The sequence below is a fragment of the Agelaius phoeniceus genome, chromosome 6 (genome assembly GCF_051311805.1).
Source record: "Agelaius phoeniceus isolate bAgePho1 chromosome 6, bAgePho1.hap1, whole genome shotgun sequence".
Taxonomy (NCBI): domain Eukaryota; kingdom Metazoa; phylum Chordata; class Aves; order Passeriformes; family Icteridae; genus Agelaius; species Agelaius phoeniceus.
Genome location: NC_135270.1, coordinates 27,934,360 through 27,953,136, shown reverse-complemented (window position 1 = coordinate 27,953,136; position 18,777 = coordinate 27,934,360). Strand labels below are relative to the sequence as shown.

Genomic DNA, 18,777 nt, shown 5'->3' with positions numbered 1-18,777 from the left:
AAGAATAGATACTAACTGTAGAGTGTATTTATAAGTCCTTCAATAGCAGATTATATGTATTTAATATTTTTTCAACAAACAAGAATGTGAAAGACAGACTGTGTGAGGAAATTTTTTTTTTATTGTGAAATTCTTATTTGATCTATTGTTAATAGGTTAGTATGAGGAGACTGCCTTCCTGGTAGTATCATGCTTTTGTTCTTACTATTTTCTATTTTTCTTTGAATTTATTCCTGAAATTCAGTCACCTATTTTCGATATTGCTCTGTATGACAAATATCATTAGAACTCTGAAGTGCCAGAATTTGTAAATGGGGAAAAGTAAGCAAATCTTTGTGTTTTCAATAGATGCAAATATAGTTTGTTATTGTATTTGAGGGGTTCCCAGACAAAGGGAGGAAGGAATGATGAATCTGACTTCATGTTCTCAGAAGGCTAATTTATTATTTTAAGATATTATGTTATATTAAAGAATACTAAACTATACTAAAGAGTAGAGGAAAAATACTTACAGAAGGCTAACAAGATAATAATGAGAACTCATGACTCCTTCCAGAGCCCTGACACAGCTTTGCCATGATTGGCCATTAAGTCAAAACAATTCACATGAAACCAATGGAACAATCACCTGTTGGTAAACAATGTCCAAACACATTCCAAAGCAGCAAAACACAGGAGAAGCAAATCAAATAATTATTGTTTTCTTTTTTTCTCGGAGGCTTCTCAGCTTCCCAGGAGCAAAATCCCGGGCAAAGAGATTTTCCCAGAAAATATGACGATGACAGTTTGTTATATCTGACATATATTGCTAAGTTGCCTGTCAGCTGAATGATGCTTACATAAAACTTCCAGCAAGTTTCTGTACATTAGGAAAATTTCATTTCCATCACTTCTTCCTGGCAACTTCTTATAAGACTTGTATTCCCCCTGACCCATCCCCATTTAAGCCTTCATTTAATAGGAAAAGAGCATAGAGGCAGTGAATGTCAAGTGAAATTGGTGAGAAAAAATTAGCTGGAGCTAACTGTGCTCTGTGCTGAACTCAGATCTTGAAATACTTGATTGTTTGTTTTCCTTGAGACCAATTAGGCAACACTGAAATTCTGTGAGTAGGTGACATGATTGGAAAATTCTTGATAAAAATTAATGTATTCTACATGATGACAAGCTCTTTGGACAATTTAGGCCACTGTTCAGATTTGCGAAGTTGGATGCCTGTTTCTCTTAACAACATTTTCTTCAAATTCATTTGGAGTTCAGTAGAAGTTAAAACATGGAAGGATAAAGAAATAGAATATGAATTTTCTGGTTGTGTTATTGCATTAATATGTGAACATATTGAAACCTGTGTGTATTCATCTATTATCTGTCTGTATTTCTTTTTCTTCCTAGTCAAACTTCGCAATGGGACGTTTTCCAAGCACCTGTAGGAAGTGTTTTATGCTGGATTTCGGCTTAGCACGGCAATTTACCAACTCATGTGGGGATGTCAGACCAGTAAGATTTTTTTCACAGATGAAACTCAAATTCTTGAATGTGGTAGTATGCTGTCTTTTCTTCTGGAGAAGTGTTGGAGTTGCATCGAACTGGTAACTGTTGTAAGCTTGACAAACACCATCCCCAGTCAGAAATACCATGTGATTTATTAATTATGTTTAAAGATTGGCTGTAGGGAATGAGTCAGGTTTCTGGTTGTTGGCTTGAGACAGAGGTGTACCTCTAAGATACTTTGGGATAATTTGTCATTTAATTTGGAAAATCAAATGATAAATAGGTCTTCATTAAATATCAGAAAAATATACCAGAGCTGAATTTCACTTGCTGTTTTATACTGCATATATTTATATTTATATTTATATTTAAAAAAAAAACCCAAAACCCAACAACAAAAAAAAAAAAAACGAGGAGAAAATGTAAAATCAGACACTAAACTGAATACATATAATCTGAAAGATAAAGTCTGAATAACTAAAACAGTGATAGGACACATCATTATTGGGACTGTAATTTCAAATTTAACTTTTTCCTTACAGGAAAATATTGTCCCTCTTAATAAAGAGGGGTAAGAGGTCATTTCAGGAAATTACAGGAAGGAGTATTTTGAGGGACAATTTTACATAATGAAAATATGTTCAAGCTTTATTAGTCTGCCCCAGTGTCTGAGCATACTGTCAAAAGCAAATGCCTTTATTGTTCATCTGAAAGATCCAGGGATTTTACATTCTCTTGGGTTATTCAGTTAGCAGAGACAATTTCCCACTTGTTCCAGATATTAGCCTTAAAATTAATTTGTCATAGTTGCAGTTTTCTTCTTGTAGTATCATTTTACTGTAGTGGTCTATGTGAATCTTCAAAACTGAAAGAAAAACGTAAAGCATGAAGCAAAAACAAGGCTTTGCACACTTTTTCATGCTACAGATAGTTCTCTCTCAGAATTACTACTGTAAAATAAAACATTTTTAACTGCTAATTTTGACTGATTCGTTTTACCAAAGCTGCCCTGTCTTCCAGCTGTCTGAATGACTATGCTTGTGAGGAGCTGACTTCAAGGAGAGAGGGATATGTCTGTTGTATTCAGTAATAACATGTTTATTCACTTTACAAATAACTTGAAGAGAGTAGTGAAGAATTGCAGTTTATTAAGTAGTATGATCTGATGCTATTACCTGGCTAAAACTTAAAAATCAGAAACAAACATTTATTGCATTTTGTATGTTTGTGAAAGATGAATGAAAGGTAACAGCTTCTGATACTAAATTCTATATGGTGGGGACAATACTGGGATGCAGATATTTAGGGTACATATAGAATTAAATTATAAAATGGAGGTTGATAAGGAACTACTAATTGGTGGGAGGAGCCTTCTCTGGGAACGGAAAGGATCAGAAGAGAGAAAATTGAGTGTGGGAGGAACAAAAACTGCTGGGGATGATGTATGCTGTTAAAAGAAGGAAGGATGAAGCACAGGCAAGCAAATAAATTGTTGGAGAGAGGAAGCCAATAAATGAATTAATGATGTAGATAAGAATTGATTACTGCAAAGCAGGGTAATTAGAATTTAATTGTAGGGATACTCTAATCATCAAGCAAATGCATTTAGCAGGATGCAAATTTTGTATATTTATGAGATTCATAGTCTGCTGTTTATTGCTTTTTGAGGGTGTAGTACCTAACATTTTTGTTATTGTTTGCTATTGTCTTAGAGATAGCCAAAGTAAATACTAGCATATTTTTGTTTTTTTAGTGGAGGCAAAGAATAAATGATTCTTTTTGCATGTAAACCTAACTTCATACAGCCATCAATTTCCATGTCTCTGTTTACATGCTGAAAATGGAAAGTGAGGGTGTCAGCTGTGGTACAGAAATAGAAAACCTTGAGGGACAAAATGCGAAGGACATTTGCATTCTTAACATGATCAGTACTGCAGCCAGCTCTTAGGCAGTTGTCATCACTCCTGTTTTAAAGGGAACCTTGACCACAACTGTTTTCTGAGGTACTACTAAATTTAATACAAAGAAAGCAAAATAAAATAAAAGAATAAGCCATTAGTCTTTGCTGTTAAAAAGATTAACCTTTAAAAAAGAATTTTAGGTCATAGTTCTTTAAAAATCCATAATTTCAGCCATCATATATTATCAAACTCCTGAGTTTTGTGGTCTTTTATTTATGTAAATTGCAAATTATAAATAGGTGAATTTTAATTTTTTTACAAATAAGATGGTATAACATATATGCAAGCTGAGGTGAAAAAGCTAGGGAGTAACTGAATTAAAACCCTATCCATAAGAAGGTGGCATTTTGAGAAAACCTTTTCATCTAAAACACCAGTGGTTTTCTACTCGGTATACCGGTCTTACTGACTGGCAGCCTAAAGAATTGTTCAGATTAACAGCCAGTCCCCTGAATCTTATGATTTGGACTCAGCAAAGAGATTTGAAGGAGAAATTTCCCTTTTGCCCAATTTGGTATTTAGTTTGGAAGGTGGGATTCCTTTATTGAGACTATTGTGACTAGTGGGTTGAAATGTATTCAGAAGAGAATAGTTTTTTGTGAAATTGTTGTATTTTTGATAAATAAGACTTTATAGGTCAAGGGGAGAGCTACCCTATGACTGCATCCTCCCATCTCCCCACCTATCTCCTACTCTTCCCTGTGACTGCATTTTAGGCCATTCTTCAGTGGTTACTTAAATAAAATTAAGAGCTTCATCAGAGATCCCATTGTCATATATACAGCATGACCTTAATTTCAAGTGTCTAAATTTTCCTATATTTATTTGAAAACAAGTAAAAAATCAAAATTGCATTATTTTTAACATTAAGGAGATTTAAAGTATTTTACTGTACTTACTTACTCTGAACATTAACAGAAATATTCAAATCCAAAGGCAACAGAGTATCCACCAAAATTTTCTGAGGCACTACACATGCTCTTTACTGGTGACCTGTCAGTGACAAAAATTGTCTTTGACTTCTGCTAAAGCAGGAGATGCACCAGCTGCTGTACAGTCTGACCCTTAAAAAATGCTGTGAAAGCAATTGTGAATGCAAATGTCTAGATTTTTTATTGTCTAGGGAAGCAGTTACAAAGCTGTTCACATCAAATAATGCACGTTATTGCATATCAGGTGTTTCTGTACAAATCAGCTAAATGCTGCTTGCCTTTCATCAGTGCCCTCAGGTTCTGAGGATTTTCCAGCGCATGGGGTTTTATCTTCAAGTTTCACTTTAACGTACAGGTGGTGTCCTAGAAATGTAGTATAAGAAGATGAATACTTTAAAAAAAACACAAACGCAAAACCAAAACACAAAACCAAAACACAAAACCAATAAAATGATGGAACACTCCCCCCCCCCCAAAAAGATAAGCAACCCAAAACAATCCTGCACAGAATACTTCACAATAAATGTATTGGTAGATAAAAAAGCAGAGTGTTATATCCATTTTGAAAGCTTAGGAAGTCTACTGTGCTTCAATTACATACAGGGACAGAAGGTATAAATTTCTTATATACTGGAATTTTCATTTGGTTTTTTACTTGTGAAAATTTGGGAATGGTTATGCATTTGAATTGCATGGATGCTTCTTCTAGTAAGATTCTGGATTATCTTGATTTCTGAGGAAGTCTAGAGAATACTTCCATGTTGTTCTGCCCTATCTCCTCTCATCTTGGCAGAAGAATTGCAGATTGTTTTTTTCTGTATTTGGAAGAGAACATTGTTTTTATGATGCTGAAATAGTGGAAGCTATATCCATTAAATGCTTTTTATGATGAGGGAAAAGGAGTGGGATAGTTTTGAGAACTAAAGGAGCCAATGGTGAAGCTACACTATTGTAAACAAAATGGTCACTGCAAGTCCTTTGTCTTCTTTGAAAACTGTTTGGACCCATGGACAGCTTAAAGTTCTCAATCTCCTTTTTAAGTAAATGCTGTTATAGCAAACATTGATACAACTTTAAGTAATAAGACTCAGAAGTGGTCCACAGATAGTGTTGACTAAAACTGGTGCAGGTTTTTTTGTTTGCCCCAGTGCTCTTAATGATTTAGAATTTATGCTGGTAACTACTGAATAATCCCTTGACTGTGTGAATTTATTATAAATAAAAATCTGTATACTGGAAGTTGTTCAAGAATAGCTACTGATGGCATTCCTAATAAAATTTGGAATAAAATGAGACCACCCAATAAAGTTAAATGATTGGCAGCGCCTCAATAATCTGCAGAAAATTGTGAAATTGATCCGGTTTTGGTGTTAGTTAAAGAACACTAAGATGTAGTAGTAGATGTAGACTTTCTTTAGCAGTTCCTTGACACACCTCTGTTTTGAGTGACACAGGTTAAAGCAAAGTCCAAGGACAACCAGGATATGTTTATGAGTACAGTATTAAATGGCAGCAGATTTCATGGAAAATAATTAAATAGTACAGGAAAGTTCCAGGGAGCTGTTTGATATCTTAGGGCACCGTATCACGACTATAAAAAATAATTAGCTCAAATATGTCCACTGTTCTAAACAGGCCTCTCTTCCATACCTGACCAAAACTGTTGAAAGTGCTGTGCTGCAGGGTAATGGTGCATGTCATTTTGTTAAATGCACTGTTCAGTCGCTCTTTCATCCTGTTGAGAAGCATTTTGTCGCTGGCATTTACCTTATGTTATCTCTTCTCAGTAATGGCCTCTCTCAGTGCTGAACAGTACATTACAGAGGGATATGATTAGCTGAGGATTATATGTGTACACCTAAACAAGGAACAGAGTATTTATTTTTCCTCTTGAAATATTTTTCATTTTCCTCAGAGCTTTTTGAAAAACATGTGTTAATAAGTTTCTGTGTAATAGTTCACTGAGGCTTTTACACATTGATATACTTCAAAGAGGACTTTTTATAAGTTGTCTCTTAAAGTGAATACACCATTAGCTTGCAACATAATTGTTTGGAACAAGAGAGTGACAAATAGTTACTTTTCCTCCTCAACTGCATGGAAGCTGTGCGTGATGTATTGGACACCTCTGCACCAATGCTATCAAAACAAAGACCTGTGTGTGCTGAAATTTGACATTAGACGTTCCCAGGATCAAACATCTGTAACTGGGCAATCCCAAAATAATTTTTTTAAATTAGTTTCTTCATTGTTTGTTTAACAAAGGCATAAAGTAATGAGAAGGAGTGAACACATAGAATTGTACAATGGTTTGGGTTGGAAGGGACCTTAATGATCACCTGGTTCCCACTCCCTTGCCTAGACCAGGTTACTTAAGGCGTACCCAACCTGGCCTTGAGCACTTCCAGTGGTGGGGCATCTACAGCCTCTCTGGACAACCAGTTCCAGTGCTTCACCACCCTCTGAGAAAAGAATTTCTTCCTAACAAAACAAAACTATGTCCAATTTTTCATTATTACCAACTTTCTGCAGACATAGGACAGGTATCTTAACCATGTGTTTTGAGAGCAGCCTTCTTAATAGCCTTTCTACTTCTCTTCAGCACTTCATGTGAAGATGCAACAGCTGGGATTGTAAAGCACTAAAAATACGTAGTACATTTGTACTGAACTCTCTATAAATCAGCAGAAAGGCATAGAATGAGCAAGAAATCATAAACAAAAAAAAACCTAAATAATTTTAATGTGTACATCTTTGTATTTATTTGAATAATGTTGATTTATAAGTGGTATGCATGAGTTGAAAGAATTATGACTGTCATTTGAGGTTCCATTTCTGAATTAGTAATGCTTTTATAGGGAAGAGATAGGAGTTAGTTTGGTGAGGTTGGTGGAGACATTATTTTCAGTAGAGAGATTAAAGTAATGGTTAGACTGTTGGGTTTCAAAGGTTTTTAAAGTAATGCATAGGTGTAATAACACCTACCAGTGACAGGCCTGTACAGCTATAATGATACAGCAGTGTTACACCTGCCAGTGTAATATTAATTATTGTGTGCTAAAACCTTATTCAAGGACATAGAAGGAGATTAGTAAGGGCACAAGCTTATAGTGTATATATAGTAGCTATATATGTATATACAGTGTATATATAGTAGTGTACATAAGTAGCATTTTCAGCATCTACTGAACGTGATCCTTGCAAGTTTGGTTGTATTACTGACAAAGTAATGAAGTAAATCAGTGTTACTGAGACAGACAGCTGGTGTCTTGTGTGTGGTAATACAAGGTGAAAAATGCAGATGGTGAAATAATGCAAAAGATGAAAAAAAGAGCATTATCAATCGACTTGGTGACAAAAGCTGAATGGATATATGAATTTCATGTCATGTGACATTGTTTTGTAACACCTCAGTGGAATAATCTTGGAATTAAACAAAAAACTTAAGGAAAATAAGTGTGGTTATATTTGAGAGGAAGATTCTTTATGACCTGTAGTTTGGGGTTTTGGGGTGTAAAATAAAATTAAATACATGATATCCTGCCTGAAGAAACAGTTTGATTAATAGCTAAGATATGAAGAATTATGATGAGAGAATACTTTGTCAGGGTATATTGTTTATTTTTTTTCCTCCTTTTCTGTTGTGTGCAGAACACTGGTATCATATCCAAACAATCATTAAACAATTTAATTATAGAAATTTTAATTTGACACTTTGAAAATGCTTATAGCTGTTCTATATTCTGATTCAGCAGTTCCTTTATTTTCTGTATAGCTAATAGATGCTCAGGGGAATGGGCTGTAACAGCCTTATAAAAAAACAAAGAAAAGAAATAATTTTTCTAGTGATATTTGATCTTAGTTTTGAAAGAAATTATTCTATGAATGATGAAACTTACAGTTTTTCTATTCTTTTGTGCACTGCTTCCCTTATGCCCTCCAAATTTCTTAGTATTTTCAGCTTCATACTAGAGCTTACCTTTCTGATTAGTACCTAGTTGCACCTTTGGGACTAGGCTTTTATTTACATGCCATCTAAAACTAATGCTGACTGACCAGCTGATTGGTGTCTCTTAAGATGGATGTGAGCCATTTTAATTGAATTTTAACTGTCTGTCTCTGTGTCAGTGTACTAATTTGGGTTCTGTCTTTAATCACCAATTTTCATTAAATTTGCAGGAACTGGAAGTCTTTGAGAGCTGTCCTATTTGTTTGAAATTAAAAGCTATTGTGGTGGAAAGACAGATGGTTTGGTCCAGTAAAATTTGTTTTCTGGTGAAAATAGAAGCAAATGAAAATCAAACCAGAAACGCTGGTTTCCAGTTCTTTCTGAGTTATGGGCTGAATTCTCTGCTGAGTTACAAAAAAATACTTTGAATCATTTAAAAGGAAGAAAATGTGTTATTTTATTGTTATGGTATAATCTCAGCTGGTTACCAAGTACCACAAAGCTTCTTGCTCATTTCTCCCACCCCCCTCCTGCCCCTGTGGGATAGGGAAGAGAATTGGAAAGAAGGTACATGTATGTACATTAGCTTCCTTGAGCCTTTTTGCTTTCCATCCATAGCTGAAATAAGCCTAGTACTTAAACAATCTACTTCTGGATTTATGCAACTCTTTAATATATGGTATTATCATTATAAATAATAAATTAGATATGTACAAAACATAAAAAATAACTACAAAGCATAAAAAAATTAAGGTCTCCATTCTCCAATCTGCTAAGTGCAGAACAACTGTAAAATTTTTACTTACAGAGATAAATAAAACAATATTCTGCTCTGTGGGGAAATTATTTGCCAGTGCATAGCTGGTTTATATAGATAGTCGTCTTCTTACAGTAATCTCTGCTTCAGCTCCTGGAATAAGAGAAAGAAGAAAGATTCGAGGGAGCAAAGCAAACATACATGTGGCAGACTTATCCTGTGATTTTTCACTGCAGTAAGTTTAGGTTTGTGACAGACATTAGTAGGTTGTTACCCTCTTCAGCCCACCAGATTTTTTGTCTTCTCATAAATCAGCTGTGGAGTGACTGTAGTCTTTAGCTCATGCATCATTTTGGCTGAGTACTCCAGACTGAAAACTGAGTAGCTCAGATGTTTTGTGTATCAAATACTGCTGTCTTAGAGATGGTGTTGCTCTTTATTGCACATGCAGTAGGAGATAAATTTTCATTTGTCACATATCTATTAGAACTCACAATAGTGAAATTTAATTGTATTGTTAGTTGTTAACTTACCTTGATACTCAGCTTCTGCTGGAACTAGATAGCGTTGGATCAGACAGCTGCAGTGAGTTTTTGGAAATCACACATTTGTTTAGGTATATCTGAGGCCAAGTGTCATACCAACAACTACCAGGAGATGGGTTGATGAAAAGTTCTAAGTCCATATACTCAGTTATTACTGTCTGATGTGGATTTCAAGATAGAGCTGAAAGTGTGGGTTTGAAGAGCTTATATGCAGTGAAAATCAGTTGAGAACTATAATATATTGTAATGGCAATTGTATTTCAGCTGCTTGATCTTTCCTTAGTCAAGTGATCCCTGAAATGTTCACTTGTTCTAAACTGGTGCTAACATGAGCTAGGCATTACATTAGACTGCAAAGTCTATATGTTCAAAAAGGGGAGGATTGGAATATGAATTGTTGAAGCTATGAAAAAAGGTTTCAAAGAATTGAAACTGTATGTAGTTCCAATCATGGAAATAGATTTCTGGTGGAATTTGAACTAAGAAATTATCTTTTTCGAGGAAAAAGATAAAAAAGGAGAATTCTACCTTTAGCAAAGGAAAATAGGGGTAATGTAGGTGGCTGCTTCTCTACCCATCTCCTATGGCTTTTGAACCACACTCTAGAGGCAGCACTGCTGACTTCTCAGTGCAAAACCTAGACACTTGGGAATACTCAGTCATGGCCTGATTGATTTGGGAGAACCATGGTGTGTCTCAGATATAATGTAAAGAACCAGTATTGATTTTTTTTTCATGTTGATTTTCTGGTTTCTGTGACTGCAGTAATAAATTAACTTTTTTGTTCTGTGTAACCTTTCCAATATTGCCTCGAGCAATAAACCCAGAGCATTTATCTATAGACACTGAACTGAGCTAAGGAGAGTGATTTTCCTCCTCCACAGCCACTCCAAAAAAGCAACATTCATAGGTTTGTAAGCATACTGTCTCCCAGGAGTCTGAAATCTGTGTGCTTAGTGGAAATAGTTCACTTTGCTAGGAACTGCTAATTTCCTGCATGCAGATTATGTGAGACATTGCCAAGTGTTTCCAGGGCAGCGACATCTCCAAAGAAAACTGATGTTACATTTAAAAAGTACCTTTATAAGTAGAAAAATTCATTGTAGTCTCTGGATCTGCTTAATTCATCTGCATGTATCTTCAAAATATTTTTTTTTAACTTAAATTTGAAGGATTTAGTATTTTTCTTTGTCTACATGACATGTTGTGAGATGCATGAAAATTTCTGAAACAGTTTCAGAAGTTATGCAAATGCTCAGAAGTCTGTAAGTTGTGTTCTGAATTGGGCAAACTTGATTTGACCTACAGAACATCACTCATGTCAAGAAAGACATGATAGAATTATTTTATTATTGTTGTGTGGCATTGTAATACTGCTATTAAATAGTGACCAGCTGCATTACTAAAGGTATTTTATTGCATCTTGAAATAGGACAGAGTGATATATGCTTTTACTTCTGATTATAGAAACGATACTTTAAGGCAAGAGACAGTGAAAGGTTTTAGATGCCCTTGATGGAATAAAGAATTCAGAATTTACTTCATGATAAGCTCATAGATAGAAACAGTATTCATTCTTTTTTTTTTTTTCTTCCCATCCAGGTGATTCTCAGATAATTGAAATCATGTTAGGGCAGATAAGGATGGCTGTGACTTTAACATTCAAAAACATTTGAATTGGTACACAATGAATTTCCTCATATGGACATTTCTTTCCCAGGACAGAAGTGGAATAGGTCAGATTTTTAGTTTTTGTAAACTGAGTGGGATAATTTAGTTATCATATCAAATTTCTTAGTCGTTTTTTCTTGATTTGTCCAGCAACTGAAGCATTTTTGTCTTAGTTATCAAGTAAAAATTGAAGTCGTGATGCTAGAAATTAAACTGGCATTTCATCCTCGGTTTCATATCTTCCATTATTCTCAGAAGAACAGAAATATTTAAGTAAGTAAAACTGAATATAGTCCTTCCTTTTTAACATTCATGCCAGAGGCAAAAGACAGCAAACATTTGGTTTCACTTCTGAAACTATATGCTCTTGAGATTTATGGAATTTGTATTTGCAACTATTTTAAAGTTAAGCTCTCAGTGCCCTCCTGAGAAAATACTATTAATTGAACTACATATTTTTGAAATTTATCTGTATTTTCATTGTCTTGGCAGTGATGCTATATTACCTATAGTTGGATGATTTACCAACCTGCAGAACTACTAAGGAGATTTAGGTGCTTTAAAAAAAAAAATGTTTCTGCTGAAATTTAGTAGTTCCAAAGCATTTTGAGCCATTCTTTTTCTAATTGCATGGTACTGTGAAATTTCTGCAACTACACTGTAATGTTTCAGGGGTAATGTTCAGTGTGGAATATGATGTAGAATTAAAAATAAGGCAGACAGACAGTCGAGTCTGTCCTGCTTGAACATGAAATGTGTTCTGAGCACCATTTAAATTGTGTGATGACGTGCAAAGTCTAAGATCTATGGAATATCATCTGAGTTCCTCTTCTTGTTAAGAACATCCTATAAAATATTTTCTGGCTTAACTAACGCTGGTTCAGCTCTCATTGTACTACTCTAGCAGATATTGATTATATGGGCTGTTGAATCCTTTTTTAAAGATGTTGCTGTGTAATCCTGCTGGATTCAATCATTAGATTTATTGATGGTAATGGCAGCTCTTGATTTATTTAAATGATACCTCTATATGGCATTTTTTGGTGGATAAGAAAAAAATATACATATATATATCTATATAGGTAGAGAGAGGTGGAAATGTTTTATCTTAATAAGGTATCAATTATATATTGTGGTTGTCTTTGTGTGTATATCAAACCAGACTTTTCAATGTATTGTGCAATTTTTTAAAAAAAATCTTAAGAATTGTTGTGAGTCTTGGGAGACCAGACAAATCACCAATACCTATCTAACTACAAGTCAGAGGTGAGGTAGATAATTCAAGCTTCTTATGTTCATTGTTAGAGGAAACAAAAAAAACTATTTATTGGGAAGATAAGACTGCATAAAAGAAAGCCAATTTAATAGTCCTGGAAGTTTTGTCTATATATAATGGTTAATTAAGGGGGTAGCATGGATTAGATATCTCTCTTAGGCAAAGTAATAATATCACAGTTTGATTGAAAAAAAAAATTAAATATCTACTAATCGTGACTATTATAAATTATATAATTCCTTCTGTAATACGTTTATTTGAATAAAACAAGGATGGGAAAATACATTCTCTGGTTATAAAACATCAATTGACTTAAGATCACGAGATCTCTAGAGTATCAGGGAAGAAATGCTGGTTTTCAGAAACTGAAAGAAATAAATATTTTAAATTGGTGTCTCTACTGCAGCCTTTGCTATTTATTGGTCAGTCAGTTAGTGCCCACTTGAATTTCCACTGAGAACTTGTAGCAGCACAGTAAACCGAAATAAAATCTCAAACAAGATATGTTGTGGCTCTGTACTCACTTTGTAGATGCCAAGTTCAGTAGTCAGAGGGTTTATTTCTGACAATGAGTCTCTTTCCTGTTCTCTGGCAGCCACGAGCTGTTGCCGGTTTTCGAGGAACGGTACGATACGCATCAATCAACGCGCATAGAAACAGAGTGAGTATCACAATCTGGACCAAAACCGTCTCATGCAGCTGGAAGCAGTCAGTAACACAGTTACTATTAATTTCCTTTTTTGTATTCTTATTTGTGCTTTTATTATGTGGAAATTAACAGCTATAAATTTTGTGAAAGGATAATGCAATTTACAGTAGTTGAGGATAAAAAAGTTCTTGTACAAATAATAGTGATTCTAATACTTAGCTTTGCTATTCAATTGTATTGCAAGTTAATAAGTTAAAAAAGTGAAGCTACTGAGTTTTATGAGGTACATAATGCCCAGTATATTGTCTTAACATCATACTCTAAAGAAATCTGAATAAACAGAGATTTGTCATGTTATTTTAACACACTTCAACTTTTATTGTATTTCTCTCTGTCTTCTGTGGAAATTTACTTGTATGTTTCTCCTTAAAATAGCCACTGGATTTAATTAACTTGTTTTGCAGCATAGGTTATATTAAATTTTATATAATAATTTAGGTTTCAAGCAGTAAAGAACTTATCTTCCCATTTGTTTAGGTATTTGTAATATGCTTTAAAATAATACTTCCTTTTACAGGAAATGGGTCGGCATGATGACCTCTGGTCTCTCTTCTACATGTTGGTGGAATTTGTGGTTGGGCAGCTGCCTTGGAGAAAAATAAAAGATAAGGTAAAGCTGAAGGTAAAACCAGAGCAAAAAGAAGGTTTACTTCTGGATTCCAGAGAAATGCTGTGATGAAGATTCCTCTTAGAATCATTAAATAATTTTAACATTACATTTTCCAGTGTTTTCTAGTGTTAGTTCTTGTGACTAGTGTAATGGTATAAAAAGCAATCAAATTAGTAAGTGTTCTGGGAAGAAAGGAGGTTATACTTCTAGATTGAAATTATTGTAAAGGGCAGAACTAAGTTTATATTTGCCACTTACTTCATTATTCCTGTTACCACTTGAGTACTTTTTTTGCAGCTATCACACGCTTAAAATGTCTAACCTGTTTTGATTGTTTGTGAAATAGGTATTTCTTATTTGCTGGTGAACGAAAGTGGATTGGGTAATATGCAGTAGTGCTTTAATCATATGTCATAGGTGAAGTATGCAAAGAAACAATATCTAATCAACCTGTTATTGCTTCTTGCAACTTCTTTTGAAATCATACTGAAACCAGGTTACTCTCTGATGTGGTTTATGTATTGGTAGATAACAGTGTGGTGTATAGGTAGCATCTCCTTTTTGGTTTGGATTTGTGCATCTTACATGACTGAATATACACTAAAAAGTGACTGAGCTTGACATGATGCAACAAGACGTTTAAACCTTTAAAACATACTATTAGAAAGGGTTGGAGTGTTTAGTGACAGTTCTTCGTATCAGTCAGCATTCAAACACAGACAACACAAACAGTAGAAAACTAAATGGCTTTTCATATTGAATTTGAAGTTTGTACAATATTTTGCAAGTTATACTTCTGAGGCCAAAACCTATAGAATCTCCTGTCTTGGTATCAGGTGTAGAATGGCCATTCTCACTACCATTCAATGTAATGTAGTGACCTGTCTCTCTAGCTAGTAGTGTATTTAATGGCTGTAACAGAGAACGTGAGTATGTTGTAACAGAGAAGGAAGATGTGCCAATGTTTGTTGTGTTATTCACTCCTAGGAGCAAGTGGGCTCCATTAAAGAAAGGTACGAACACAGACTTATGTTGAAACATCTTCCTCAAGAATTCAACGTTTTTCTGGATCACATTTCTAATTTGGATTACTTCACAAAACCTGATTACCAGGTAAACACTTGTACTATTTTGTCTTTCTGTTTTATAAAGAAGAGAATTTTATGCTGTTTCATCTTCAATTTACTTTGATTTCATTGTGTAATCTTGATAGTTATTATGGTTTGTGCACCACAAAGTTAATTTAATGACCATTTAGTGCCACAGAAACTCTGTGGTTCAAACATGTTATTTTTTCCATTTGGGAAGTGTAAGGCTTCCCTTAAAGTTTCTTAGAACAATTGACACCTGTTTTTCAGTCAGTATTCTGTTAGGGTTGGGAGCTATCCTACTATCACAGCCTCTAGTACTTGCTCTGTAAGTTAATTGATCAGATTGTTCTTTCAAGGATTGTCATTCTGGCAGTTTTCCAAAGTGTGGAACTCAGCACCTACAGCTAGAACGCAACATACACTCATGGTGTGTTTTCAAAACTGAGGTATTGTGTATAGAGATCACAGAAGACCAGTCATTTTTCTTTGTTTAAGTGAGTGTTGCCTGCTGAAATGGGCAGCCTCTGCTCAGTGGTAAGGTGGTATGTGCTGAGAGCATATGCTGTAGAATGTGTCTTAACTCACTCAGTGTTGACCTATGATTAAAGAATAAATAAATGTAGAACTTTTTCCCAGTTTGTGGTAAGCAGCAGAGGAGCGCTCAGGAAAAGCAGGGAGGGAAAGACTTGACAGTTTTTTCAGCCTCACACACTGTGAGAAGTTGTACTGATCAAACTGCACACCATGGCAAGCTATCCCTGTGTGCCTTCCTTCTGGCTCCCAGAAACATGCATTCCTGCTTCCCACTTGCAGGACCTATCTACCTCTGTGCCTGTGTTCAACTCCCTAAATCAGTGAAATCAGAAGGAATGAGTTTTTGTTCAAGTGTAATTGGTTCAACTGAATAAATAAATCTGACTAATTCTGGAATTGTAACTTTAATGAGAGCAACTTCTCTACTTTGCTTGGTAGAACAAAGAAATCATGATATATAAGAACTGAAATAAGAGCTGAAAATCTCAAGGAATAACTGGTTTCCCGTTGTAAGTGGATTTCTCTAAATCTACTGGTATATGATTCTGCACATTTGCAAAACAAATAAATAAATTTTTTGTGAAAAAAATTTGAATGTTAAAAAAAACTTATTACCAATACAAAAAATATTCAGTATTGCTGAAGAACAAATACTTTGATATTTTTTCCTCTTCTCCATTACAAATTTCCATGAAATTTATCCTACAGTTTACAATTAAGTGAGGAAAAAGTTTTCAATGTTTTGTGTGCCTAGTTATAAAGATGTATCAGATTTTTTTTCCTATGGTAAAAAGTACTATTGCAGAAATTTTGATGTTGCATAGAAAAATTTGATTGTAGAGTGGTTAAAACATTTTACATTGCAGAATCTGAATGATAAAGCATATAGACAGTCATATTTTTGCAAATCCTTTTCTGTGGTCTGTTTGTATCTAACACAGCGCATGCACTCAGCAATTAACAAGATACCAAGAGAGAGTTTTTCCATGATAGAGAAAGCCCAGTAATTTACAATCCTGTGGCTATTCATGGAACGTTTGCAGTTGTGTAGCTGCAGCCTGAGCCTTACAACACAGTCTTGCTCATGTGCTTTAGACCAGAACAGGGTGGTTTTATTTAGAGCAGTGAGAATGCTCTTTTGAATTCTGGTCTCTCTTTACTTGTGTTTGCGGTGGTGTTTTTCCTACCTACTATATTCCTTGTATTTCTGGGTGGGCACTGAACAAGAATGTATGTATATCCCTGCTTTGAAGAGTTTGTAGTCCAAAACATTCATCACCAAGGTCAAGAAGCCATGTTTGATTTTGCAATATCAGATGTTTATTTTTTTCAAGCATTTGTGCATACAGTGCCTTAGCCTCCTGATATCAATAAGCATTTGAGTTTGCATTTGGCTTATAGCAGAAATTGTTGAAAAGATTTAAAAGAGAATGGCTTTAAAAATTACTTCAGAGACACTACTTAATGTTTTGAGGAGGAGAAGAATTAAACACCGTACATAAGGGACAGAGTGAGCTATGGCTTTGTGCTCTTCAGTAGGATTACAAAAATGACTGGGACAGGTGGCAAAAAGAAGGTTCTTGAGAGTAAAAATTACATGGGTGAGACCACTCTATACAAGAGAAATGATCCAAACTTTCCATCTATTTTAAGTTGCCAAAGGGTATAGCAAAGGAGAGTGTGGAAGAATTTTCAGCATCCTGTATTGGAAGAAACACCAGATTTTTAGCTTCTAGGGGAAAAAAACCTTAGAAATGCTACAGAGTAAGAGGATGATATGGACACGGCCTTCCCATCAGCTATTAGAATGAGACAAAGTTTGTTTCACAGAGAGAGGAAAGTGATGCCATTTTTTTCTCTGTCATGGACACAAATTTACTAAAGGCTTTTCCATAGCATAAAATGGGGTTGAACACGTAGACATTTATATAGTATAAATGTCAGCATTATATGAAGTAAATGATATATGGTTCTTAATACAGAAAGGTATTATGAATTAGCAGATCAGTATCCTTTCCTACATCTCATTCGTTTCCTAGGTTTCATGGTGTTACCAAATGTAGTATTTTCTCTTCCTCTGCTAGAGAGCCATTGTATGGTATTCTGCAGCAATGTAGTTATGCTTCTCTGTGTGTATTTCTGTCTTTCTGTTAAAGTCTATGGTGTATCTTTGCCTCATGCCTCTTAAAAACACAGATGTTGGTGGATTTTTTTGTCTTCTGTTTCAATAAAATGTAATTTTGTATATTTTGGCCTCAAAATCTTGAAAAAATGAGAAGTGTTTAATATTAAACTTTATGTTTAATATTTAATGTAAGTGTTTAATATCAAACTCTTCTTTAATGTTGTTTTCAGTATTATATTCAGGATAAATAAATAAATATTCTGATAATAAATATCAGGATATTTCCTAATTACTTGGTCTCTTAGACAAAAATCAAGCTTATTAAGCTTTTTCTTTATTTTCAGCTTCTCATGTCTGTGTTTGACAACAGCATGAAAACATTTGGGGTTATTGAAAGCGACCCTTTTGACTGGGAGAAGAGTGGAACTGATGGCTCTCTGACAACAACAACAACTTCAACCACCCCTCAGTTGCACACTCGTCTTACGCCAGCTGCAATTGGGTATGCACCGTGTGGTCTCTTCAGTGGCAGCCTCAGAGGGGCTTCCTACCAAAGGGAAATTAGCTCCATAATTCAGGTTTTTGCTGCAGGAGTTTGAATGCATAGAGGAAAGGAGGTTTGGGAGCATTTGAAGTATTTCCCTTTTTAGGGTTCCAGTTTATACTATCCTGAAAGATCAGCACTGCAGTCCTAAAATTACAGCAATAAAAATAGTACTCCAGGAAATTGCATGTAAATTTCCTCATCCATCCTTTGCTAAATTGTATTTTGTGAAACTAAATAATGTGTCCTGAGTTTAAGTGCCTGGAAATGTAACTGCCTGGAAATAAACCCATTGTTTTCTGTAATCTTGAAATAAAATTTTAGCTGCAATTTCCTTTATAAGTTTGAAAAATTACTGGATCTTTATAAGAAATTTGGAAGTAGATTTTGGTTGTGTTTGAAATAATATTTAATATGTTGTATGAGACATTCTGTAATGAAGTAAGTTGGACAAGATGTGATGTTCAATAGTACCCATACTCATCTCAGGGGACTGAAGAATATAAGAGGTGTTTATGGATGAACGTAAGAAGTGTTTATGGATGCTAATAATTTTTTTGAATGGAGGAATACATAGAGAAG

At 34.7% G+C, this 18,777-nt stretch overlaps 1 protein-coding gene across 4 annotated transcripts in view; it reads left to right on the top strand.

Moving 5' to 3' along the window:
- The window catches only part of TTBK2 (tau tubulin kinase 2), an 80,277-nt gene that overhangs the window by 33,572 nt on the left and 27,928 nt on the right, over nucleotides 1-18,777 (top strand). For all 4 annotated transcript variants that reach the window (XM_077180214.1, XM_077180216.1, XM_077180215.1 and 1 more), the window contains 5 exons: nucleotides 1,393-1,497; nucleotides 13,178-13,243; nucleotides 13,809-13,901; nucleotides 14,889-15,014; nucleotides 17,996-18,153. In XM_077180214.1, the coding sequence (XP_077036329.1) occupies nucleotides 1,393-1,497; nucleotides 13,178-13,243; nucleotides 13,809-13,901; nucleotides 14,889-15,014; nucleotides 17,996-18,153 (548 nt within the window). The remainder of the gene's footprint in view (nucleotides 1-1,392; nucleotides 1,498-13,177; nucleotides 13,244-13,808; nucleotides 13,902-14,888; nucleotides 15,015-17,995; nucleotides 18,154-18,777) is intronic.